The sequence below is a fragment of the Borostomias antarcticus genome (assembly GCF_949987555.1).
Source record: "Borostomias antarcticus genome assembly, chromosome: 9".
Lineage (NCBI taxonomy): Eukaryota > Metazoa > Chordata > Actinopteri > Stomiiformes > Stomiidae > Borostomias > Borostomias antarcticus.
Window position 1 is genome coordinate 3,736,677 of NC_140242.1, and position 25,775 is coordinate 3,762,451.

The 25,775-nt window shown below is 49.0% G+C and overlaps 4 protein-coding genes across 10 annotated transcripts; 2 read left to right on the forward strand and 2 right to left on the reverse strand.

Moving 5' to 3' along the window:
- Positions 1-55: 55 nt before the first annotated feature.
- Positions 56-7,226, reverse strand: rab20 (RAB20, member RAS oncogene family). The gene is made up of 2 exons (XM_084443255.1): positions 6,562-7,226; positions 56-1,419 (listed from the first exon to the last, which is right to left on the reverse strand). The coding sequence occupies exons 1-2, from the start codon at positions 6,749-6,751 to the stop codon at positions 830-832; spliced, it is 780 nt and encodes a 259-aa protein (XP_084299381.1). The 5' UTR covers positions 6,752-7,226; the 3' UTR covers positions 56-829.
- Positions 7,227-7,388: 162 nt separating this feature from the next.
- Positions 7,389-15,875, forward strand: naxd (NAD(P)HX dehydratase). 5 transcript variants are annotated; one of them, XM_084443643.1, is made up of 10 exons: positions 7,389-7,401; positions 10,997-11,144; positions 11,542-11,587; positions 11,749-11,837; positions 12,797-12,909; positions 13,809-13,855; positions 13,968-14,072; positions 14,737-14,857; positions 15,217-15,337; positions 15,535-15,875. In XM_084443643.1, the coding sequence occupies exons 1-10, from the start codon at positions 7,395-7,397 to the stop codon at positions 15,683-15,685; spliced, it is 948 nt and encodes a 315-aa protein (XP_084299769.1). In that variant the 5' UTR covers positions 7,389-7,394; the 3' UTR covers positions 15,686-15,875. The 5 variants fall into 5 exon arrangements, with proteins under 5 accessions (XP_084299769.1, XP_084299767.1, XP_084299768.1 ...); XM_084443641.1 differs by lacking the exon at positions 7,389-7,401 and adding an exon at positions 7,508-7,620; XM_084443642.1 differs by lacking the exon at positions 7,389-7,401 and adding an exon at positions 7,549-7,666.
- A 484-nt stretch (positions 15,876-16,359) lies between these two features.
- ing1 (inhibitor of growth family, member 1) lies at positions 16,360-21,113 on the forward strand. 2 transcript variants are annotated; one of them, XM_084443021.1, is made up of 4 exons: positions 16,360-16,432; positions 17,410-17,548; positions 17,930-18,078; positions 19,319-21,113. In XM_084443021.1, the coding sequence occupies exons 1-4, from the start codon at positions 16,382-16,384 to the stop codon at positions 19,979-19,981; spliced, it is 1,002 nt and encodes a 333-aa protein (XP_084299147.1). In that variant the 5' UTR covers positions 16,360-16,381; the 3' UTR covers positions 19,982-21,113. The 2 variants fall into 2 exon arrangements, with proteins under 2 accessions (XP_084299147.1, XP_084299148.1); XM_084443022.1 differs by having other exon boundaries at positions 16,368-16,432; positions 17,405-17,548.
- Positions 21,114-21,266: 153 nt separating this feature from the next.
- On the reverse strand, positions 21,267-25,233 carry ube2al (ubiquitin conjugating enzyme E2 A, like). 2 transcript variants are annotated; one of them, XR_014630618.1, is made up of 7 exons: positions 25,070-25,233; positions 23,797-23,877; positions 23,559-23,584; positions 23,328-23,417; positions 23,146-23,234; positions 21,892-22,084; positions 21,267-21,711 (listed from the first exon to the last, which is right to left on the reverse strand). XR_014630618.1 is itself a non-coding variant. In XM_084443660.1 (6 exons), exons 1-6 carry the CDS (start codon positions 25,111-25,113, stop codon positions 21,956-21,958), a joined length of 459 nt encoding a protein of 152 aa, XP_084299786.1. In that variant the 5' UTR covers positions 25,114-25,233; the 3' UTR covers positions 21,267-21,955. The 2 variants fall into 2 exon arrangements, 1 of the variants encoding a protein (XP_084299786.1); XM_084443660.1 differs by having other exon boundaries at positions 21,267-22,084.
- Positions 25,234-25,775: the final 542 nt, after the last annotated feature.

Genomic DNA, 25,775 nt, shown 5'->3' on the forward strand with positions numbered 1-25,775 from the left:
CTATGAATTCATTTATTGAACAATAACAAAATAAATGTCTTTGTTTGTTATACTTCTGTCTGTTTGCGTTTGTGTTTTCACTCAAGCTAACTGTATGAAGGAAAGTGCTTAATTTCAAAATTTATTATGAAGTCATCTTTCAAAATAACATACTTTCAAATGTGCATCAAATTGTACACATTTTGTTCAGTGTAGATTAGGTGCAAATGCGATATATAAAAGGAATCAATATAAAAACAAAAACACAAAATCCTGATTGTTACACATTAAAAAATCCTAAAAAATAGGACTCTTCCACTCCCTTGATTTTGCCCATCGATGACCTGAACTACGTCACCAAACACAATGTTCACCAAAGGAACGTGACATTCGCACCCAAAAACCTCAACAGCAACAAACAATTCAGTGATTAATTTCTGTGTATCTGGATCCTTCCCCTCCACCACCCCAAACACACACACACACACACGTCTCACACACACACACACATACACACACACACACACACGCACGCACGCACGCACACACACACACACACGCACGCACACACACAAGTGCTTAACACAATAAACAAAAGAGATTGCTCTGATTGTGTCTCTGATTGGTTAATTGACTGTCCAGGTGTGTCTGTGATTGAATCATTCAACGGTCAATAGTGACCAATCCCAGATTCTCACGGAGGGCCAACGCGGAACACCCTCCTCCTCCTCCTCATCCTCCCCCCTCTGGTCCTCTCCGAAAGCTCCGGAAACACATTCCTCTTTCCTCTCTTCACTGATGTGACATGACAGTCTGGGTACCAGCTGTGCCCCCCCGCTGTGCCCCCCCGCTAGCAGCAGGCTGTCCTGGTGCGCTTGCCGGCCAGCTCCCCTGACCCCTCCAGGTCCACGGTGGGCGAGCCCTGCGCCTCGCTCCTCTTCCTCAGGATGGAGGGCAGCACCAGGTCGAAGAGCGTCTCGAACAGCAGGTCCACGTTGTAGCCCGTCTTGGCGCTGGTCTCGAAGCACATCTGCTGGGCCGGCAGGCTGCAGCGCTCGTCCAGGCCCTTGTAGCGCAGAACCCGGCCGTACAGCGCCAGCGCGTCCTCGCGGCTCACCTGCTTGTGGGGCGCGGACGCCGGCGGCGGGCGGGCGGCGGCGGGGGCCGGGGAGCCCGGCGAGGGGGCGGGGCAGGCGGACGCCTCCCCCGGGTCTCCCTCGTCCGCCGCCCCGGCGTCGGCGAGCTGGGCCCGGTGGTCGGTGAGGTCGGCCTTGTTGCCCACGATGGCGTAGAGGCAGTCGTGGTTGGCGGTGTCGGTGAGCGACAGGAAGCGCTCCTCCAGCTCCGCCAGGCTCTGCCAGTTGGTGACGTCGTAGGTCAGGACCACAGCCGCCGCGCCGCGACAGTACATGGAGCCCAGACCGTGGAACTGCTCTCGACCTGACACACACACACACACACGCGCGCACACATGCGCACGCACATGCAAACACACACGCATGCGCACACACACACGGACCCACACACATACACACGCACACGCACGCACATGCAAACACACACGCATGCGCACACACACACGGACCCACACACACGCATGCACACACACACGCACGCACACACATGCAAACACGCACGCATGCGCACACACACACGGACCCACACGCACGCACACACACACATTCACAAACACACACATTCACACGCACGCACACATGCACGCACACATGCACACACACATACACACAAGGACACAAAATGAAAAGTCAAAGGCTTTCCTATCACACAGATGGGTACATAACATCGAGCAACACATTTTATAAATGATTATTCATGTAGACAAAACTAGGAATGTGTTTGGCCTGGGGACACTGCAGTGAGCTCAACAGAGGGATTCAGTTAGGACAATGAGACAGTAGTTGAAACACAGGACGCCTTTGTTGTTGACCTTGAGAATGTGTGTGTGTGTGGGTGTGTGTGTGTATGTGTGTGTGTGTCTCAGAGAGCAGTCTGGTCAGGGGGCAGACTCGGTGAGACAGGCCTTTGTTTACAGCATCTGTCGCCAAATATTAAAACAATCTAAATGTCTAGGCGTGGAACTGGACATAGCTGGACATTATACTAATGTAATAAATAATACTAATCTAACAAAGAGAGAGACCTAATGGATTTGTGGAAAGAGACAACTGTTTGTGTGGGGTTGTGGGGTTTAAGGAGGGCTTCAGGCCAGGTGCTGTGAGGCTGGCTAAATAAACAGTAGAGCAGAGTTGTGTGACTGTGATCCAGACAAGACTGCTGAGTCATCAGCGGGATACGACACAGCTGGTCACAGAGAGACGCTCCAGAAACCAACCGCCACCTCATCAACCATCTCCCTCCTGTTGTTGTCATTCTAGAAAAATGTGGTGTGTTTGTGTTCCTGTGTGTGTGTGTGTGTTCCTCCTTGCCCATCCAGTCTTCCTGCCATGGTGGTGTCATGTGACCTTGCGGGTGATGATACAGGCAGACGGTCGGGTGCCGAGGGCCCCAACTTCCCCTGGAGGCTGATCAGATGAGAGCCAGGCTCAGTCAGGCTGGGCCGACTGTGTGTCAACTTACTACTTTTTAGTTTCACAGCAAGACTTCACTTTGATCTCTCTGTGTTACTGTGGTTCTTCCTATATACAATGCAGGACCATGACTAGTGAGTGAGTGGTTTTATGGACAGGACATGATTCACTCAAAAAGCTAGCCTACTCCTATTGTGCTTTGACCTAGTGACTACAAGGCCATCATTTCCCCTCAGGGTTTAATAAAGTACCACCTACCTCCAGGACCTACCTACCTACCTACCCCAAGTACCTACCTCTAACCCTGCAGTACCTACCTACCTACCTACCTACCCCAAGTACCTACCTCCAACCCTGCAGTACCTACCTACCTACCTACCTACCCCAAGTACCTACCTCCAACCCTGCAGTACCTACCTACCTACCTACCCCAAGTACCTACCTCCAACCCTGCAGTACCTCCCTACCTACCTACCTACCCCAAGTACCTACCTCCAACCCTGCAGTACCTACCTACCTACCTACCCCAAGTACCTACCTCCAACCCTGCAGTACCTACCTACCTACCCCAAGTACCTACCTCCAACCCTGCAGTACCTACCTACCTACCTACCCCAAGTACCTACCTCCAACCCTGCAGTACCTACCTACCTACCTACCTACCTACCCCAAGTACCTACATCCAACCCTGCAGTACCTACCTACCTACCTACCTACCCCAAGTACCTACCTCCAACCCTGCAGTACCTACCTACCTACCTACCCCAAGTACCTACCTCCAACCCTGCAGTACCTACCTACCTACCTACCCCAAGTACCTACCTCCAACCCTGCAGTACCTACCTACCTACCTACCCCAAGTACCTACCTCCAACCCTGCAGTACCTACCTACCTACCCCAAGTACCTACCTCCAACCCTGCAGTACCTACCTACCTACCTACCTACCCCAAGTAGCTACCTCCAACCCTGCAGTACCTACCTACCTACCTACCTACCTACCCCAAGTATCTACCTCCAACCCTGCAGTACCTACCTACCTACCTACCCCAAGTACCTACCTCCAACCCTGCAGTACCTACCTACCTACCTACCTACCTACCCCAAGTAGCTACCTCCAACCCTGCAGTACCTACCTACCTACCTACCTACCCCAAGTATCTACCTCCAACCCTGCAGTACCTACCTACCTACCTACCTACCTACCCCAAGTACCTACCTACCTACCCCAAGTACCTACCTCCAACCCTGCAGTACCTACCTACCTACCTACCCCAAGTACCTACCTCCAACCCTGCAGTACCTACCTACCTACCTACCCCAAGTAGCTACCTCCAACCCTGCAGTACCTACCTACCTACCCCAAGTATCTACCTCCAACCCTGCAGTACCTACCTACCTACCTACCCCAAGTACCTACCTCCAACCCTGCAGTACCTACCTACCTACCTACCCCAAGTAGCTACCTCCAACCCTGCAGTACCTACCTACCTACCTACCCCAAGTATCTACCTCCAACCCTGCAGTACCTACCTACCTACCTACCCCAAGTACCTACCTCCAACCCTGCAGTACCTACATACCTACCTACCCAAGTACCTACCTCCAACCCTGCAGTACCTACCTACCTACCCCAAGTACCTACCTCCAACCCTGCAGTACCTACCTACCTACCTACCTACCTACCTACCCCAAGTACCTACCTCCAACCCTGCAGTACCTACCTACCTACCTACCCCAAGTACCTACCTCCAACCCTGCAGTACCTACCTACCTACCTACCTACCCCAAGTACCTACCTCTAACCCTGCAGTACCTACCTACTTTCCTACCTGCCTACCTACCTACAGTACCTACTTACCTCCCTCCCTCCCAACCTACCTACCAACCAACCTACCTACTTACCACCTGCCTGCCTGCCTGCCTGCCTACCTACCTACCTACATACCTACCTACCTACCACCTCCCTCCCTCCCTCCCTCCCTCCCTCCCTCAGGGCTGAGGGGCGTGTTATCAGCACAGTAGGTGAAAGTGTGGGCTGTGCAGCATCCTGTCAGGAGGTCATGGGGATGTAGAGCACGGACAGGAAGTGTTCTGGTGACTCAGTTCTTCATCTTCTTCTTCTTTTTCTCTGAGTAAACAATACACTGTGGTCACTGACTGGTCAAGGCCATTCAACCGGTCATCTGTGGGCGGGACTGTCCACTGAGTGTCACAGTAACCAAAGGTTCAAGCTGGTTCAAGGCTGGCCAGGGCCACCGAACCGAACTGTCTGCCTGCCTACCGTTGTACCCTTGAGCAAGGCACTTGACCCCAACACTAGCTCAGAACATCGAGGGGCGCTGTGTCGTGCTCGGAGACCCTGTGCTCGAAGACAATTTCCCTTTGGGGGATTAATAAAGTGTAACATAAAAATAAAACAATATAGTCTGTCCCTCACACAACCACACTGTCTAGTTAGGCCGACAAGTTTTCCGTAGCAAATTGAGCAGAACTGTATTGGCCTATTGAGGTTCATGCTGTGTCATTTGAGGTTGATTCCATTGCCGTTGATAAAAATCTGTCTAATGTTTAACTAGACTCAACAACAAATGGAGGTTAGAGGTTCTAGGTCGGCAGCTGACAATCTCGACCTAAAACAACAACGGATCAACCTGTTTGACCCAGAGAGGTTCTGACCCAGAGAGGTTTATCAGCTGAGCAGAGGTGCAGGACAATGCCTGTCACTAGTGCCAGCCATCAGCTCGCAGACCAGCTTCCTGACCAAGACACACTATCTTTGTTGTTAAATTTGTTTGATTAAAGAATCGCCAAACATGATGCTTCTGAACCGAGAAGCTTGTTTGGGGTAGGCCTACTTTTGGGATTCATATCATCAAACTTTGCGTCATGTCTGAATGTGAGTTTGTAACCCTGGAATTTCCGTACACAAAACGGTCATTCCGGGGTTACACTTCAAAACTGGAAGTGATTTCATATTGTTGTTAACTGGGCTGTCATATGTGTCCTTATCACAAGACTCTGCCACAGGCCTGAATGACATTGGGGGGTATTTCAAGTCAAATAGCTCTAGAGTTGATGATAATAACAAAAAGGGTGTTCATCTAGACTTGGTGTAAAAAATAAATAAAATAAAAACCATAAAACTTCTCAAATTAATTACATGTTCTGATTGTAAATTGTGCAGTAGCTGGGCTAGTCTCAGTCTTTAAAGTCCTTTAGAGTCCTCACTAAGACTAAGAAAGTGGAGCATATCACACCAGTTCTAAGGTCTTTACACTGGCTTCCTGTCTGTCAAAGAATTGACTTTAAAATACTGCTGTTGGTTTATAAAGCACTGAATGGTCTAGGGCCAAAATATATTTCTGATCTGCTCATATAATATGAACCATCCAGACCCCTCAGGTCGTCTGGCACAGGTCTGCTTTCTGTCCCCAGAGTTAAAACAAAACATGGAGAAGCAGCATTCAGTTTTTATGCTCCACATATCTGGAACAAACTTCCAGAAAACTGCAGGTCTGCTGCAACTCTTGGTTCTTTTAAAACAAGCCTGAAGACCTTTCTTTTTGCCACTGCTTTCTAAGAGGAGCTATGTTTATCAGTATACTGCACTGTAACTTTTATTCCTGTATTCTATTTGTCCTGCTTTTTGTTTAAATGTCTATAATGACTTGCTTTTTGTTTTAATGCTTTTAATTTGTCCTGCCTTTTGTTTTAAATGTCTATAATGTCTTGCTTTTTGTTTTAATGCTTTTAATGTCTCATGTAAAGCACCTTGAATTGCCCTGTGGCTGAAATGTGCTATATAAATAAACTTGCCTTGCCTAAAGTGTCTCACGGTCAAACAGCCTCCGGTCGGTCCACGCGTGCTCAGGTAAACACACCAGAAACATTCACCATGACGTCGCCTAGGCCGGGATACTGGTCACATCAAACCTGGCACTGCCATCCTAATTCAAATGTTTTGAAGATGGGAATATGCGAAAACGCATGTTCATGAAACAATACCATGTCTAATGCATTCAAAACCCTACCTGCGGTGTCCCATATGGAGATGTTGTAGGGTCCCCACTGTTTGAGGAAAAACGCCCCTCCGACGGTGCTGATGGTGTCTTTAAACTTCCTCTCCGTGTACCTGTGGAGAAGCGACGTCTTCCCCACGTTCATGTCCCCCAGAATGACGAGCTTCACGTCGGGCTTCCTCATCTTGGATAGCTCGGGCATGGCTCCTGGTTCTTCTCTCGGCAGCGGCAGAGCGAACTCTCTCGGCAACTTTCGAGCTGACTAAGCTACTTCACTCGGCTTATAGGAGGATAGTCGGGGCTCAAGCCGCAGGTCAAAACCATGATAGCTAACTAACATTACTCGAATTTGACATTATCTACCAGCGTGATGACACAAGTCAAGCAATGTGTCTCTTTAGCCACTTTCGAAACAACGTTTGTCCCAATGGCCCGACCAGCGACCACTTCCCACTTGTGATCTCGGTCCACCCACTTGTTTGAGCCCACCGACTCCACTCTCGTCCAGTTCCACTTGTTGAACGTCAGTAGCTAAAGTTGTATAAATTACCTCATGATTAAGTTGCGGAAGTAATAAAGATGGTAACGTAACTGATGGAAATGTGCTTGTCTTAGAGAGTTTGGACCATGGATGTATTAATAGAACGGTTTGGACCTACACAACGTGGCTTTTGTTAGTCGTAGTGCGTTAGTACGCTAGCGTGACTTCTGTTGTTGTGCTACTGTGGCTTTAAGGGAACAGACTGTTATCACGGGCCAGCCAATAGAATCCGCTCATCTTCTAGGACGCGTTCCGTTCCGAAAAGCTGTCCCCTACGCTGTCCCCTCGTTCACTACCCCGACACATGACAGGTGTGTTTGAGAGACAATATCACCTGGGTGAAACGCTTAGAAAGAACAGAGAATTTGGAGTAGCTATAAAGTTTTCATTAATGTCGCTGCTTGTGAATTGCAACGAGGAAATGGGAACGGGTAATATGTGAATGAAACACACGCGAGATTTGGTTGTTGCTCGTTTTACTGGTTTTCTGGCTCAGACAATCCCTCATGATCTCATCGAAGCTGAGGCGTGTATGTCTGTGTGTCTACTTTACGGGCACTCGCAGTTCGTGTGTAGGTAAGAACTGTGAACACAATATAGATGCCTGCAGGAGCCGAATCGAGCTATAGTCTGGCAGTATGCTACATGGGACTCGGATGGTAGCCTTTTGCCTCATAACATTGTCACTGTCGATTGCTGTAACACTTGTCTACCAGTATATCATCACGGAAGGTAAAGTAGAGAATGTAGTTGACACTCTTATCCGACCAGCTGGTTGACAAGTAAAATGTATCCTACTGTACGTAGTCATTTAATAGGTTGGTATTTATCGCAAGCTACAGTAAAAGTTAAGAGTAGACTACCTCTAGGACCCAGGTCTATCTCGGGTTGACATGATGACGGCCCTGTTCGCCCGCGGACCGTTTATGTGAATCCGCGTTGCGGGTCGGTCGGGTTTTAGAGGGAGCCAAAAAAAAACACCGAAATGACTACAGAGTTGAAATCGATAAGGGAAAAGCTTCGAAATGGTGAATTAAAAATTAGGAGAAAGGAAGGACAGAAGAGTAATGTTTGGGACAGATTTTGTGAAATTGTAGACGAAGATGAAAGCAGCATTGGCTATGTGCTGTGTGATGGTTGTGAGGCCATATACAGATACGACAGTCACAAAACTGGAACTTCCAACATGTTCCGCCACACCTGTGGTCGTGGACGTGGGAGGCCCACCAAGGTGAAGCGAGAGCCAGCAGGTCAGACTGCTTTACTGTTTGTAATGGGCCTAGCAGTCGAGGGCAGGTCGTTGTTGTTTTTTTTTGTATTACTTGCAATGCTTGCGGGCTCAGATGAGAGGGGAGGGGGCTCAGATGAGAGGGGAGGGGGCTCAGATGAGAGGGGAGGGGGCTCAGAGGAGAGGGGAGGGGGCTCAGAGGAGAGGGGAGGGGGCTCAGAGGAGAGGGGGCTCAGAGGAGAGGGGGCTCAGATGAGAGGGGAGGGGGCTCAGAGGAGAGGGGAGGGGGCTCAGATGAGAGGGGAGGGGGCTCAGATGAGAGGGGAGGGGGCTCAGATGAGAGGGGAGGGGGCTCAGATGAGGGGAGGGGGCTCAGATGAGAGGGGAGGGGGCTCAGATGAGAGGGGAGGGGGCTCAGATGAGAGGGGAGGGGGCTCAGATGAGAGGGGAGGGGGCTCAGATGAGAGGGGAGGGGCCTCGATGGACCATTTGGCTTTGCTCGCGCGTTAACTGTGTTCCTGCAGAACAAGCAGATGGTGACAGATGATTCATACACTAATCTGTTTTAGTGCATTTATACGATTGTAACGAGTGGCTGCTCTAGGGTTTTCCACCTGTTCGGCTCGGTAAGGTGTTGGATACCTGTCTGAAGGAGGCTGAGCTCACTGGAGGAAGTCCAGGGCAGGAGACGAGCCAGCATCCTCTAAACAGTCTCTAACAACAACAACAACAACAACAACAACAACAACAAAGCATGCAAACTTCAACTGTCTTTGGTGTCCCGTAACTTAACGTTACACACAGTCCAGATACTATAGCTATATATACAGTAGCTAACCTACTATATACCTACTATACAGATACCGCTATAGCTTTATAACCTACTATACAGCTACGTCGTCCAGATATATTTTGACTGAATCCTGAGTTGCAGTTCCATTATGCTGGCGACACGGGTCTTTCTGTGGTCGGATGCGGAGACGAGGACGCTGCTGGAAAGATGGGGCGGGGGGGGGGGGGGGCAGCTGTGTCCAGACGGCTTTAGACGGAAACTTCACCAAACAGCTTCGCTTACCGAGACGGTGTTGGGAGGCTGGGTGACAGGGGGTTCGAATGGACGCTCGAGCAGGTCAGGGTGCGAGTCGAACGCGTCAAAAGAGAATATCTTTTGACGAAGGAAGGTAAACCGGAACAACGGACAGTACTGTAAGATCACACCTGCCCCCCTCTTTCTCCTGCCCTCTGACGCACGGCCGGATGCGTCACGACCAAAACCACTCCCCCTAAGACGGACCGTCTCCGCCAGCAGAGTCCACTGTCCCACGCAGGACCGCGGCGTCTCCACAGAAGCTTCTCTGTCCCTGAACCCCCATAAACCCCCAGCTTCTCTGTCCCTGAACCCCCATAAACCCCCAGCTTCTCTGTCCCTGAACCCCCATAAACCTGCAGCTTCTCTGTCCCTGAACCCCCATAAACCTGCAACTTCTCTGTCCCTGAACCCCCATAAACCCCCAGCTTCTCTGTCCCTGAACCCCCAGACACGCCCGTATAAAACGCCCAGCTTTCATTCGATCCCCATTGAATTGGAAGGAGAGACTCTGGTGAATAGGGCTTTACCACCGAGACCAAGTGGGTTCTCCCTGGAGTACTCTGGTGAATAGGGCTTTACCATCGAGACCAAGTGGGTTCTACCTGGAGTACTCTGGTGAATAGGGCTTTACCACCGAGACCAAGTGGGTTCTACCTGGAGTACTCTGGTGAATAGGGCTTTACCATCGAGACCAAGTGGGTTCTACCTGGAGTACTCTGGTGAATAGGGCTTTACCATCGAGACCAAGTGGGTTCTACCTGGAGTACTCTGGTGAATAGGGCTTTACCATCGAGACCAAGTGGGTTCTACCTGGAGTACTCTGGTGAATAGGGCTTTACCACCGAGACCAAGTGGGTTCTACCTGGAGTACTCTGGTGAATAGGGCTTTACCATCGAGACCAAGTGGGTTCTCCCTGGAGTACTCTGGTGAATAGGGCTTTACCATCGAGACCAAGTGGGTTCTACCTGGAGTACTCTGGTGAATAGGGCTTTACCATCGAGACTAAGTGGGTTCTACCTGGAGTACTCTGGTGAATAGGGCTTTACCATCGAGACCAAGTGGGTTCTACCTGGAGTACTCTGGTGAATAGGGCTTTACCATCGAGACCAAGTGGGTTCTACCTGGAGTACTCTGGTGAATAGGGCTTTACCATCGAGACCAAGTGGGTTCTCCCTGGAGTACTCTGGTTAATAGGGCTTTACCATCGAGACTAAGTGGGTTCTACCTGGAGTACTCTGGTGAATAGGGCTTTACCATCGAGACCAAGTGGGTTCTACCTGGAGTACTCTGGTGAATAGGGCTTTACCATCGAGACCAAGTGGGTTCTACCTGGAGTACTCTGGTTAATAGGGCTTTACCATCGAGACTAAGTGGGTTCTACCTGGAGTATAACATACATGTTGGGTTGTTGGGTGGATGGTGGGAGTTGTTGAGTGATTCCAGGGTCTTGTCTGTGTTTCAGTGTCGACCAGCTCAGATTGCGTCTGTGAAAGTGATTCCCTTTTCTTTTAGAGTCTAATGATATGTAGATTTGAACCCCCTTAACTTGCACACTCTTTAAAGATACCCCTCCCCCTTCTCTGTCAGTCATCCAGCGGGACTTCAGTCTGGGGTCGCCGGCTCACAGAGGCATGGATGATATCCTTCCGCTGGTGAAGAGCGTAGTCCCCCCGCTGACGCCCAAGAAGCACAAGGGCCAGGACGGACGCATAGGGGTTATTGGAGGCTGCCAAGAGTAGGTCATCTGACATCTGATACCTCAGCTGCTATTCAGACTGTTATTGTGTACATTGGCAGTCCTCGATGAATGTCCAATTTCCTTTTTTTCCTGTTTTTTTCCGGCATCTTCCTTCCCTCCCTCCCTCCCTTCCTTCCTTCCTTCCTTCCTTCCTTCCTTCCTTCCTTCCTTCCTTCCTTCCTTCCTTCCTTCCTTCCTTCCTTCCTTCCTTCCTTCCTTCCTTCCTTCCTTCCTTCCTTCCTTCCCTCCTTCCCTCCCTTCCTTCCTTCCTTCCTTCCTTCCTTCCTTCCTTCCTTCCTTCCTTCCTTCCTTCCTTCCTTCCTTCCTTCCTTCCTTCCTTCCTTCCTTCCTTCCTTCCTTCCTTCCTTCCAACCCCCGTCCTTGAAATGTGAAGGTACACGGGAGCACCATATTTTGCTGCAATCTCTGCCCTGAAAGTGGTAAGTGCGAACGCACAAGCACACACAGACACACAAGCACACACACACACTAGTTTATCCGTGACCTCGCTGGAGTTAAACCGTTGACTCCCAATGTCCCGTGCATTTCATTGAGGTTTTTTAAGTGACTGTGGGTGAACACTAACCCTGCCCACCCCCAGGGGGCAGACCTGTCTCACGTCTTCTGCTCCAGAGACGCCGCCACGGTCATCAAGTCCTACAGCCCGGAGCTCATCGTCCACCCAGTGCTGTGAGTAAGACGCAGTGACCATCTCTGAATGAAGACATGCGCCAAACTCCGCTGTCCCTCCAGATCTTCCACTGACACTGAGTTGACTCACACCCCGTTTACCATTCATGTTCAGAATGTGTCGTGCACGCACAGTGTGATCATTACGAAACATGATTATGCGAGAACATCGCACCCGTCGTTCAAGATCTCTTGTTCTGATCTCAGAAAGTGTGTCCGTGTGTGTGCGTGGTGATGGCGGCGGCCCGTGTGTGTGTGTGTGTGTGTGTGTGTGTGTGTGTGTGTGCGTGGTGATGGCGGCGGCCCGTGTGTGTGTGTGTGTGGTGATGACGCCGGCCCATGTGTGTGTGTGTGTGTGTGTGTGTGTGTGTGTGCGTGCGTGGTGATGGCAGCGGTCCGTGTGTGTGTGGTGATGACGGCGGCCCGTGTGTGTGTGTGTGTGGTGATGACGCCGGCCCATGTGTGTGTGTGTGTGTGTGTGTGCGTGCGTGGTGATGGCAGCGGCCCGTGTGTGTGTGGAAATGACGGCGGCCCGTGTGTGTGTGTGTGGTGATGACGGCGGCCCGTGTGTGTGTGTGTGTGTGGTGATGACGGCGGCCCGTGTGTGTGTGGGGTAATGACGGCGGCCCGTGTGTGTGTGTGTGTGTGTGTGTGTGGTAATGACGGCGGCCCGTGTGTGTGTGTGTGGGGGGGGTAATGACGGCGGCCCGTGTGTGTGTGTGTGTGTGTGTGTGGGGTAATGACGGCGGCCCGTGTGTGTGTGTGTGTGTGGGGGGTAATGACGGCGGCCCGTGTGTGTGTGTGTGTGAGGTAATGACGGCGGCCCGTGTGTGTGTGTGTGTGTGGTGATGACGGCGGCCCGTGTGTGTGTGTGTGTGGGGTAATGACGGCGGCCCGTGTGTGTGTGTGTGTGTGTGTGTGTGGTAATGACGGCGGCCCGTGTGTCTGCGCGCCCCCAGGGACACCCCCAACGCCATGGAGGAGATAGACAACTGGCTGCCCAGACTGCACGCCCTGGTGGTGGGGCCGGGGCTAGGGAGGGACCCAACACTGCTCAACACAGCCAAGGCATGTGGGACACACACACACACACACACACACACACACACACGCTCAAACATACACTCTCACTGTTTACACTGCACTGTATTTGAAAACGTGATTGGTGCACATGCACAAACTACCGTTTTGAATAAGTTAGTCCAGCCCCCTAATCACATCTCTGGTCTCTCCAGCCCCCTAATCACATCTCTGGTCTCTCCAGCCCCTTAATCACATCTCTGGTCTCTCCAGCCCCTTAATCACATCTCTGGTCTCTCCAGCCCCCTTAATCACATCTCTGGTCTCTCCAGCCCTTTAATCACATCTCTGGTCTCTCCAGCCCCCTAATCACATCTCTGGTCTCTCCAGCCCCTTAATCACATCTCTGGTCTCTCCAGCCCCCTAATCACATCTCTGGTCTCTCCAGCCCCCTAATCACATCTCTGGTCTCTCCAGCCCCTTAATCACATCTCTGGTCTCTCCAGCCCCCTAATCACATCTCTGGTCTCTCCAGCCCCCTAATCACATCTCTGGTCTCTCCAGCCCCTTAATCACATCTCTGGTCTCTCCAGCCCCCTAATCACATCTCTGGTCTCTCCAACCCCCTAATCACATCTCTGGTCTCTCTAGCCCCCTAATCACATCTCTGGTCTCTCCAGCCCCCTAATCACATCTCTGGTCTCTCCAGCCCCTTAATCACATCTCTGGTCTCTCCAGCCCCCTAATCACATCTCTGGTCTCTCCAGACCCTTAATCACATCTCTGGTCTCTCCAGCCCCCTAATCACATCTCTGGTCTCTCCAGCCCCCTAATCACATCTCTGGTCTCTCCAGCCCCCTAATCACATCTCTGGTCTCTCCAGACCCTTAATCACATCTCTGGTCTCTCCAGCCCCTAATCACATCTCTGGTCTCTCTCCCATTCAGGAAGTGATAGAGAGATCTAAGGAGAGAGATATCCCCATAATCATTGACGCAGTAAGTACAGCACTTCCCCAAGTCTTGGTTGTTGATTAGGTCTTATTTCTATGCGTCGACTAATGGAGCTGGATTGGGTGTGTTTGATTCGACTGTGCGCTCCCTCCACCAGGACGGGCTGTGGCTGGTGGCTGAGCAGCCGTCGGTGATCCGGGGCTACCAGAAGGCCATCCTCACGCCCAACTTCATGGAGTTCTCCAGGCTCTACCAGACTATGGTTGGTCCAAGTAAGATCTCTCCTAGGAGACCAGCATGTTGATGGTCAAGTCGCCTGTCAAATCAAGCGTGTGTGTGTGTGTGTGCGTGCGTGCGTGCGTGCGTGCGGGGTGTGTGTGTGCGTGTGTGTGCGTGTGTGCGCGTGTGTGTGCGTGTGTGTGTGTGTGTGTGCGTGCGTGCGTGTGAATTGAATTGAAACCTTTATTGCCCCAGAGGGGAATTTGTTTAGCACACATCAAGCATACAGAAAACATTAAAATGTACGCCCATCACCAACACCACAATGTCACAAACCACCATCATCGTCATCACCATCCTCACCAACATCATCACATCAATATCATCATCACTGCCACAGGCATCAACAGCTATTCAACAATTTAATGCTTCTTGGCACAGAAGAAGTGCCGGGTGGTTTTGTCCTTGTTTTGGGCGTTCAAAACCTGCGTCCAGAGGGGAGTAGGGGGAACTCTGAGAAGAGTGGATGGGAAGGATCGTCCAGTATTCGTCTGGCGAGGTTGATGGTATATTGATCAGAGAGCTGAGAGATACTCTGAATATCTGAGCCAGTGATTTTCCTCCCCGCCTTAGTATGCGCGCGTGTGTGTGCGTGTGTGTGTGTGTGTGTGTGTGTGTGTGTTCGTGCGTGCGTGTGTGTGTTTCAGTACCATCAGCCTCTGAGCAACATTGATCTCCAGCAGACTGCCTTGCACCTGAGCGTTGCTATGGGCAACGTCACGGTGCTGCTGAAGGGGGAGGAAGACATCATCACCGATGGCCGCCAGGGTCGGTGTTAAACACGCGCGCACACACACATATACACACATACACACACACATATACACACATACACACACAGGCTCTAACTGTGTCCTGTCCTGCACGTGTGACGGACTTCATTTCGCCGCATGTTGTGTTTTTCCGCATCACTCGGCGGCGCGGCCCCACGCTCGGGGACGGCGCGTTTCTCAGATCTCGCCCGTTAGCGAGACGACGCCGCTCTCTCCCGCTACGCCACCGAAAAGCTCGCCGTTCGGATGGCGCGGCCGGGCCGTATTCACACCGGGGGGGGAGTGAGTTTCACCGGCCGACGATCGCTCTGCTCCGGCCCCCCTCGTTCACACACACACGCGTGTCTCCTGCAGTGGTCCTGTGCAGCCAGGAGGGGAGCGGGAGGAGGTGTGGGGGTCAGGGGGACCTGCTGTCCGGCTCCCTGGGAACACTGGCTCACTGGGCCCACAGCAACGCTGCACACCTGCCCACAAGGTACCGCGCCCGATTCACCTCACACACTTATCAATCAATCAATCAATCAATCAAAGCTTTATTTGTATAGCGCATTTCATACCCAGAGGCAACACAACGTTTTTTTTTTGTTATTATTTTTTTTTTTTTGCAAATGCATCCTTGATGTTATTGTCATTTTTCCTGACGTGTTCTTGAATCTTTGCTCCCGGCCGAAGCGTGAGCCCGTCCCTGGTGGCGTCGTGGGGGGCCGCGTCTCTGACCCGGCAGTGTAACAGACAGGCCTTCCACAAGCACGGACGCGCCACCACCACCTCCGACATGCTGCTGGAGATCAGCTCCGCCTTCAGGCTGCTCTTCGAAGGCTGAGGGACCCCTGGATGCCCCTGTACATTAACACACGCGCACGCGCGCACACACACACACACACCTCCCATGGGAACCCTGGACACACATGCATTAAAGATGTCTCACCATTCAGATAGCAAAAGCCAGTCTTCACCTCAGTCAGAAATTGGTAACTAATTTTTAATGAACAACAATAAACCATAGACCTCCATGGCATCTGCAGTTTTGTTTCTTGATATACGAAATACTAAATTGAAAGAAAATGAAGCCTACATTGCATATTCTTATGAAACAAGAGCCTGAATCAGTATCGCTCAAAACTTGACAGTGTAAGTTTCAGAGATCAATGAACTTCGACAGGCTCAACAGGTAGTCAAACATACTTTACATCAGTAGTATTGAGTTATAGCTACTTTGGTGATTAATCTTTTTTATCTCTGTGGCAATCTCACATACAGATCGTTTTGCAAGTGAACGTGATGTACAGTACTCTCATTCTATCGTACAAATTCCTTTAGCCTACCAGTCCGGTCACAATCAAAAGATGACGCAGTTTAATCAAGATGATCACGCCCATAGATATATATAGATCACGTCTACCTGGAGGACAGTTCTACCCTGATCCTTGCTCGACCACTAGAGGGGGCTGTCGGGCTGTCTCTGGTGACGCGCATGCGTACTCGGCGTCTCCTCCACGCTGAGAGGGAAGCGGAGCTGATGCAGCTTCAGGATTCCCAAGCTGAACAACATTTCACCCCAAGAAGAAAGGTATTGACCAGTGGGAGTCCAACTCTGTTACCTGGCTTTCATGCATGTTCTTTTTCATGTTTTAAAATAAACCATTTAATGCCCTGCCTCAGTGGCTAGTTTTAGCTCGCTAGCGCTAACGTTAGCCTAGCTAGCCTAACTAAGCTACACTGTTGTTAGCTAGCTAGCCAACTCACTGTTAGCCAATGGGATTTATGTCGACGGAACAGTCCCAAGGAATCCATGCACGTTAGTCTTCGGATCGGTGGGAGCACTAGTATTGTTCTCATGTGCTTGTTGGTCCGTCATATTTAGCTAGCGAGGTGCATTTCAACTCCTTCCAGATCGGGTGAATGCTGCTTGAGATCTAATGGTGCGTTCGTTTCTAACTCGGAGGTGGTAAATTGCGACTTGCTAGGAATGATTAAATAAAACACCGCATGAACTCGCACTTCCTCGTCGCAAATTCGGATGTTTCTCAGCTCCCAGTTGCTCGAATGCACTAGATATAACTAGGTAACTGTGATATAATGGTATATAGATATAACTAGGTAACTGTGATATAATGGTATATAGATATAACTAGGTAACTGATATAATGGTATATAGATATAACTAGGTAACTGATATAATGGTATATAGATATAACTAGGTAACTGTGATATAATGGTATATAGATATAACTAGGTAACTGTGATATAATGGTATATAGATATAACTAGGTAACTGTGATATAATGGTATATAGATATAACTAGGTAACTGTGATATAATGGTATATAGCTCGAATGCACACAGGTCGGAGGTAGGTATTTTGCCACTTGCGACTTGCCACCTCCGACCACAAACGAACGCACCATAACGTCAGTCGTTCACTCAAATGGCTAGCATAGCTAGCTAACGTTAGCTGTTTCAAGTGTCTGCTTCAAGGTTATGCGTTTGTATCATGTAACGCTGAAGTTTCCTGCTTTGCTTGGACATTATTGTCGTTGAGTGAAGATGTTGAACCCAGCCAATGGAGATCCCGTCCAGGTGGTGACCAACTATGTGGAAGAATACCTGGAGCTGGTGGAGTCACTGCCCTTCGACCTGCAGAGGAGCGTCTCTCTCATGAAGGAGATCGATGCCAAATATCAAGGTAACTCACTTTAGAGAAACACGTTAGCTACCGGGCTACAGACTGACAGTGACGTTAGTACTTGACCAGCAGACTGGGAGAAATGCTGGTCTGCCTACAGCCTCATCTGAGCAGTGATCAATCACCCTTGACCAATCTTCTGTTACGGATAGTGCCCTGTGATAAACTTCCCATTGTCTCTCATCAGACAAAATAAGTGAATAACCATTCACCTCTACGTCTGTCAGCGTCCCAACCCAACGGCTGCAGTGGAGCCACTGTCATTAAGTAGAATAGATTCATTTTCTTAGGTGTGATGGTTGACACCGACACTAACGGACCCAGCGTAGCCAAGCCGTTAATGAGTGTTTGCATCTCATCTGGGTTTGCGTTTGTCCTCAGATGTCCTGCAGGAGCTGGACGACGCATATGAGCGGTACTGTCGGGAGGCAGACCCACTGCTTCGGCGCCGGCTCCAGCTGGCCATCCAGAGAGCCCTGATCCGCAGCCAGGAGCTGGGCGACGAGAAGATCCAGATCGCCGGCCAGATGGTGAGGTTTGACCCCCGCCACACTTTGACTGGCACGAAAACACACAGACCTGCAGCAGTCGGGCCCCCTCCCTGTAAACCCTTTAACCCTGAAAGTACAGTGCCAACATACTGAATATTAATTGGATTTTCCCTATATTACTAGAAAGGGAAGTTTCTCAGCTTTCAGGAAGTGTTGGAATGTTTGATTTTTTTTAGATTTTTTTTAGATATTGTCTTTTAGATTTTTTAATATTTCTTCGATGTTTTTTACATTTTGCCGGTGACGCAGTCATATTCAAAGGGTTTAACAATTTCCCCTCGGGGGTCAAATCAAATCACACCTTATTTGTATAGCGCACTTCATACACAGGCAACACCATGTGCTTAAGGGATGAATGTACATGCGTACTATACATACACTCAGGGCTGAAAATGAACACCTGCCACCGGCCAAACGCAGGTAAAATTTCCAATTGGCGACTAGATTTCTGAAGGCTATCTGAAAAATATATATACTTGGCCGGTAGATTTTTTCATCCATAGTCCCCTTGGCAGGTGACTCACCGTGAGCCAAAAAGTTAATTTTCACCCCTGCATACACTCCCTGGCCACTTCATTAGGTACACCTAGCAAAACGAATGCAGTCTAATACAACAGTCCTGTAATAAATCTCTCCATGATTGTTATAACGCTCACTTTATGTTGAAACAGTTCATGCGAGGTGGTGATTCAACTATATGATCATTTTGGAGGTAGTTTGTGATGCTGTTGAATTGTATTGCATTGTACTAGCATGTGTTATAGAGGCTGGGGAATGTATACCTCTATCTATCTAGTGTATCTCTATCCATCCATCCATCCACCAATGAGATGGCTAGTGATGATGTGTGTGTGGTGTTTGTAGTGATGGTGTGTGTGTGATCATAGTGATGGTGTGTGTGTGATGTTTGTAGTGACGGTGTGTGAGAGAGATGTTCGTAGTGTGTGTGTGATGTTCGTAGTGTGTGTGTGATGGTAGTGAAGGTGTGTGAGAGATGTTCGTTTGTGTGTGTGTGTGTGTGTGTGTGTGTGTGATGGTAGTGACGGTGTGTGAGAGATGTTCGTTGTGTGTGATGTTGGTAGTGTGTGTGTTGGTAGTGTGTGTGTGTGATGGTAGTGACGGTGTGTGTGAGAGATGTTCGTTGTGTGTGATGTTGGTAGTGTGTGTGTTGGTAGTGTGTGTGTGTGAGGGTAGTGACGGTGTGTGTCTCCTGTCCCAGGTGGAGCTGGTGGAGAACAGGACCCGGCAGGTGGACTGGCACTCAGAGCTCCTGCTCACCTCCCAGGAGACCCCAGAGAGCCACGCACCAGCGGCGGCCTCCGTGACCCCCACCACGGCGGCGCTGCTGCTACCGGCCTGCGCCTCCGTCACCCCCAGCAAGGCGGGACATCACGACAAGCGTCGCGACGAGGTCACCCCGGGCTCGGCCGGCGGGGGTGGGGGCGGGGGTGGGGGAGGGGGCGGGGACAGGGCTGGGGGTAAGAGGTCGAGGCGACAGAAGAACGGAGAGAGCAGGGAGAGCTACGGAGGCCTGGACCACAGCGAGGAGGCAGGGGTGGGCCTGTCCCGGGAGAAGAGGGCCAAGACCTCGGCCAAGAAGAAGAAGAGGTCAAAGGGCAAGTCAGAGAGGGAGGTGTCGCCACCGGACTTGCCCATCGACCCGGACGAGCCCACCTACTGCCTGTGCGAGCAGGTGTCGTACGGAGAGATGATCGGCTGCGACAACGACGAGTGTCCGATCGAGTGGTTCCACTTCTCCTGCGTGGGGCTCCATCACAAGCCCAAGGGGAAGTGGTTCTGCCCCAAGTGCCGGGGGGAGAACGAGAAGACCATGGACAAGGCGCTGGAGAAGGCCAAGAAGGAACGGGCCTACAACAGGTAGCTGCTCCACCTCCTCTGCCCCCTACGGACGCTGTGCTTCTGAGTGTTATTGTATTTTTCTACTCCCATTTACTGTCAGTGCTGTTGTCGGATGAAAGGAGAGGGCTATCTTGATAGATAGTTATTTTTGTAAATCTGAAGTAGCTGTACAGTGAGATTGTTCCAGGTCTGGTCAGGATCATAGGTGTAGGCAAGGCAGCTTTGTTTATATAGGCCGCTATTGTAAATAAGAATTTGTTCTTAATTGGCTTGCCTGGTTAAATGAAATCATTTCATACATGAGGAAACTGAACGTGCTTTGCATAAAAAAAACATATTAAGGACAATTAACAGATACAATAACACAGGTGTAGCCTACAGTACATAATAGGTGTAGGCTTAACAATGTTATGTATCATAGTTCTGCACTTGCACACCCATGGTTCATATTGAATGCTACATGCATGTACCCTTGCCACCAGCCATATACTGTTACAAAGCTTCATTCAACCAATAAAGCATTTCAAACTAGCGTCTGAACAATGTTATTTCAAGTTGCAGCTAGACTGGGACTGGTTGAAATCTTGGAGTGATGTTATTTGTATCCATCGTGTGTGTATTGTGAATGTGTAAGGAACTGTACTGCCTTGTTGTTGCTTTTCAAAGTGTGTTCTATTAAACGCCTAAGCGTGGCAGTCGGGGCTCATTTGCCGCACTAGTAGAGGAGTTAGTATCTAGATCGCAGGTCACAGAAACGTGACACTCCAACATGTTTGTTGTTCAGGGTCGAGTTTTGCAGGCTGCACGCTCGGTTCAGAAAACTGCTGTCCTGCCCTCTTGTGATTGCTGAGGTGTTGGAATATTTCTCCTGCCATGTTAGTGATTTGTTAGTATGCTGTGCTGCTGATCACTGTACTGGACCCTCTGATAACATTCCCAGCCCTGCCAGGCAGGTCTATTACCAAATCATCTGCTCTTAGTTTTCTACCACGGGGGCCCTCTCTGTTACCCCTTCAACCCTGTCATACTCAAAAATAGCAGAGCAACAACCTCACGTGTTTGACCAGCCGTTCAGGACCATGACCACACTATAATATAACTGTGCTTCTGTGGAAGAGTACTTTATTAATGTGATGTCTGTGCCAATAAACAATTGTTCAGTTCCTAACTTTGTAGGTGTGTTTGTGTTAGTTGTTCATACTTTGAAAATTACTTCTTTTGCAGCATAAATGGACAATAATGTTCTTTTCATAGTAAAGGTGATTTTGCCTTTTTATTTACAAGTGCTGAAAAAAAAAAAAGGTGGACAACCAGTGCAAAATCTGTACACAAATCCAGATGTATGTTTCTTATATACATGAGCAGAGAAGAAAAACGTCAGAACACTCTCGCTGTCATGCATGTAACAGAGCTCACAACACAGCAAAGACGTGGGCAGGTTGAGCGTGTGGGCCGGGCCTGGTTCCGGGTCGGGCAGCGGGTTCTCCGGAGAGTTAGCCGCGTGTGTGAGGGGGTGGATGACAGTACAGCCTGATCGCTGCTGGTTGGACGCGCTAGCTACTGATACACTGGCTCACTGGGGCAGGGGTCACCAACAAGGGCCTACTAGCAGGTTAGGATTCACTGATACTTCATCCAAACATGACGCTATCAGTCCAACTCATTTCAGCAAGGGCGAGCAGGTGGGGGCAAAGTCACTGTAGATGTTCCAGAACAGTCCTCTTTGAGATTGAGCACTCCCTCAGACAAAAACTAAAGGGCAGAATAGAAAAAAACGAAGTCACTCCAAGAACAGAAGAAAGCACGGCGATTCTTAGAGGGGAGGGAAAGGTAAAGTGCATAAAAGCTTTAAAATCGAAAAAGAGAAGGAGGAGATGGAGAAAAAGAAAATCCCAAATTAAGATGTACTCCACTAAAACTCGCATTACACACAGCTGAGAGTTGGAGACAGAGGCAGGACAGAGCTGGGGAGAGCCCAGGGTAGGGGGGAGTTTGGTCAACTGTCCCTCCAGCTCTGTTCTACGATGGCCGACACACGCTTCTCGTACTCCCGCTTGTTTTCCTGGTACAGCTGGGCCGCCTGGCTGTTGGCCGGACTGTTGGGGTTGGGCTCATCCAGCAGGGACTGGGCGGAGGAGAGAGAGGGAGAGAGAGAGAGGGAGAGGGAGGGAGGCAGAAAGAGAGAGAGAGGAGCAGGGTTGGGCATTGTTTGGATTTTAACGATTCTGATTTTCAGTTCCAGTTCTTAATTCCCGATTCCGGTTCTTTGAGGGGCGGGAAAACAGGTCACATGATCATTTCACAGAAGAAAATGTTATTCTAAAAAACCTTTACACAAGTCATATTCATAGATTTCTACTGACACACTTGATTTTCATTTCAAACCTTTATTCATACTCGAGAAGCACTGAGGTTTCCCTCATTTACAGTGATGACGAGTAACTACATACTAACTGAAACTAGCGAACTGCTAAGCAGAATCTAAAATAAAAAATTCTGAACGATTCCTTAATGTAAACAATTCGTTTGGAATTGGAATTGTGGAATCTCCTGACCAATCACAGATGAGTGCTTGGTCAGGAGAGACCAATCACAGATGAGTGCTTGGTCAGGAGAGACAGATGAACCGTATACAAAGGAACAGGTAAGAGGGGGTTACAGTAGCCAAGTACGGCATGTGTGGACGCAAAGCTGCCTCTTCGCTGCCTTGAAGGAGCTCGACATGAGCCAGGACCAAGAGGAAAAACACATAACTTAGCAGAAATGAGTTATCTGCTGTAGCAACCCTTCCTGGGTCTATGGCTGGGTTCAAAAAAAATCTATTAATCGATTCTGATTCAAATGATTCAGAATCGATTCATGAATCCCAAAATCGATCTTTTATTTAATGAATGAATGAATAAATGAAGGAATGAATAGTTCATTAATTCATTCAATGATTCATTCATTCATTTTTGGAAATCAGTATCGATACCCAGCCCTAGTATTGATGTGTTGCATAACTTGGCAGTCATGTAATTAAGGTTACAGCTTTAAAAAAATCAGGTTTTAGTAACACTAACCGAATCGATATTGAATCGAATCGTGATAATCGATTCTGAACCTTGTAAATCGGAATCGATTCTTGGAATTCGAATCGATACCCAGCCCTACCTGGGTCCCACACATCTCACAACGTGACTCTACCTGGATAGAGGTGAGGATAGACGATACGTCGTAGGTTGGACTCCATCGATTCTGGAGGATGTCCAGACATATACTGCCATCTGCGTACACTGTTAACACAACACACAGGACATTATCAGCATCCTCCTCCTCTTCACCACCTTCATCCACAGGGCACGGTGGGAACAGCAGGAGAAACTCACCATTTGGGTGAAACATCTTTGACACAAATCGCACTGTTGGGGGTTTGTTTGGGTATTCTTCTGTGAACTCTACGGTCAGCTTAAATGTACCTGAAACATATGAAAGCACAGGTTACAACAGGGTTTAGTCATGTAGTATTCCTAGACACTTCTGTGCTATGATCAACTTTGTGGCATAGCAATGAGTCAGCACAGAAAACAGGTCTACTAGGCAACATGCGTAGCACTCACCATCCTCAAAAGGTGTTCCTTCAGGCCTATGATTAGAGAGATAAGCACACACCAGACTTAGTTGGCTGTTTCATAGACCACATTACAACCAAGGATGCAAGTTATATATATATTTTTTTTTTTAATGAGGCTAACTAGTTCCATTCACGTCTTGAAAAAAGTAAGTGAGTATCCTAACGGATGTTTCACACACTAGTCCAACATAGGAAACCTGAAAGTGTCTGCCTCGCCATCTTACCCGAATATGACTGCATTCCACACCATGATGTTGTTTTCAGACGGGGCACCGCTCACCCCAGCCGGAGGGTCCTCCTGAAGCCTGGGAGGGGGGGGGCAAGAAAAACAACCTTAGTTCCACGTGTCAGATAGCAGGCTGGCTATCCAGCTGGCTTCTTACATGTTATAACCCAGAGCACAACTCCACACGATCCGAATCCTAACCAGTCACTCGCCAGCCAAGTCATAGTTGTTGTTAGATAACAGTTAGCTAGCTAACGTGATGCACATCCTGCTTTAAATCGGTACCGTGGTTAGCTATCGTTAGCTACCTTATCATTTGACTGCCTTTAGCAAGCTGGTTAACGCAATAGGTAAACTGTACTAACGAACGTTAGCAAAGTCCAATGTCGCAATATCAGCAACCCATTTCGACACCGAACGGCTAACTACAAACTAGGTAACGTGAGCTCGGATGCTAATGGTGCGCTCGTTTGTGGTCGGAGGTGGCAAGTCGCAAGTGGCAAAATACCCACCCCCGACCTGTGTGCATTCAGATATATACCATTATATCAGTTACCTAGTTATATCTATATAACATTATATCACAGTTACCTAGTTATATCTATATACCATTATATCACAGTTACCTAGTTATATCTATATACCATTATATCACAGTTACCTAGTTATATCTATATACCATTATATCACAGTTACCTAGTTATATCTATATACCATTATATCACAGTTACCTAGTTATATCTATATACCATTATATCACAGTTACCTAGTTATATCTATATACCATTATATCACAGTTACCTAGTTGTATCTATATACCATTATATCACAGTTAGTTACCTAGTTATATCTAGTGCATTCGAGCAACTGGGGGCTGAGAAACATCCGAATTTGCGACGAGGAAGTGCGAGTTCATGCGGTGTTTTATTGAATCATTCCTAGCAAGTCGCATTTACCACCTCCGAGTTAGAAACGAACGCACCATAAGTCCACCGACCCGGACGCACCCTAGTTAATCTTCGCTTGCATTTTTCAAAGGCAGCAAATGTGAATTACACGAATAATTTGCTGTTAGTCTTTAGTGAGACGGAATAAATGAATCGACGGCGAGTTGTATCAGACTTCAAACAACTCACGTTAGATAGCTCGATATCAGGCTGATATAATGTGGGGAACCATAGCTGCTAGCCAGTTAGCCGGTTAGCCGGTTAGCTTCTCACGACCTGCCATCGAGAACCCAGCACCATTCCTGAAACGACAAATCCCCTCACCGTTTAAAGTCTCTCATAAGTCGCCTTCTTGCCGGAGTCGACATCGCAGTATGTGTGAAGGATGGGTAGCTCTGTCTATTGAGGGAAATAAAGGGTTTAGCGGCGGCTCGGGTAGTATTTTTTTTAACTTAGAAATAATATATACAGAAGTCTGCTCTCTTTCCCCGTCGCCTCGCTAGGAAATGCGATCCTCCTCCTCTGCTGGATCCATGGACGTACGAGGCGGTACCACTTCAGACTACTAGGGGGAATCATTGCGGTATGCTTTACAAGAAAAATGTCACAAGCTCGTTTGCTGTTTCAATTCAGACACACATCGGTACATGTGTTTTTATTTTGGGGGGGGGATTACAATGGTGTGTAATATATACAAACTGTGAACTTATTACTTTATCACGCACCAGCTTCCAATCCCCCCCGAAATATTTTCTTAGAGACCAGATGGGGGAGGGCGGGGGCTTGTCTTAGTGACGTATTTGTATTTGTGCAGCGAGTGAGGTCAGAAAGTTACAACGATCAAGGTCGGTTTGGTCTGGCCTGGATCTATGTAATAATGTTTCATTACTCCGAATTTCCAACTCCACACACCACATCAATAATAACTGCTTTGGGGCTTATTTGTCAATCATCATCATCATCTTCGTCTCCAGTCATCCTGGTCCTTTGATCACGATTGATCAGTAGTACAGCCTAATGCTAGGTTTGA

Bases quoted from the DNA above. Each gene is read 5' to 3' on its own strand.
- naxd (XM_084443640.1), top strand. From the start codon at position 7,729: ATGCTACATGGGACTCGGATGGTAGCCTTTTGCCTCATAACATTGTCA. The intron at 11,145-11,541 runs GTAGGTCATCTG...TGAAATGTGAAG, and splicing joins GTTATTGGAGGCTGCCAAGA to GTACACGGGAGCACCATATT. The intron at 11,588-11,748 runs GTAAGTGCGAAC...GCCCACCCCCAG, and splicing joins CAATCTCTGCCCTGAAAGTG to GGGGCAGACCTGTCTCACGT.
- ing1 (XM_084443021.1), top strand. From the start codon at position 16,382: ATGCAGCTTCAGGATTCCCAAGCTGAACAACATTTCACCCCAAGAAGA. The intron at 16,433-17,409 runs GTATTGACCAGT...CGTTGAGTGAAG, and splicing joins ATTTCACCCCAAGAAGAAAG to ATGTTGAACCCAGCCAATGG. The intron at 18,079-19,318 runs GTGAGGTTTGAC...CTCCTGTCCCAG, and splicing joins TCCAGATCGCCGGCCAGATG to GTGGAGCTGGTGGAGAACAG.
- ube2al (XM_084443660.1), bottom strand. From the start codon at position 25,113: ATGTCGACTCCGGCAAGAAGGCGACTTATGAGAGACTTTAAACG. The intron at 23,585-23,796 runs GTAAGATGGCGA...CTCTAATCATAG, and splicing joins TGGAATGCAGTCATATTCGG to GCCTGAAGGAACACCTTTTG. The intron at 23,418-23,558 runs GTGAGTGCTACG...CATATGTTTCAG, and splicing joins AGGAACACCTTTTGAGGATG to GTACATTTAAGCTGACCGTA.
- rab20 (XM_084443255.1), bottom strand. From the start codon at position 6,751: ATGCCCGAGCTATCCAAGATGAGGAAGCCCGACGTGAAGCTCGTCATT. The intron at 1,420-6,561 runs GTAGGGTTTTGA...TGTGTGTGTCAG, and splicing joins CTCCATATGGGACACCGCAG to GTCGAGAGCAGTTCCACGGT.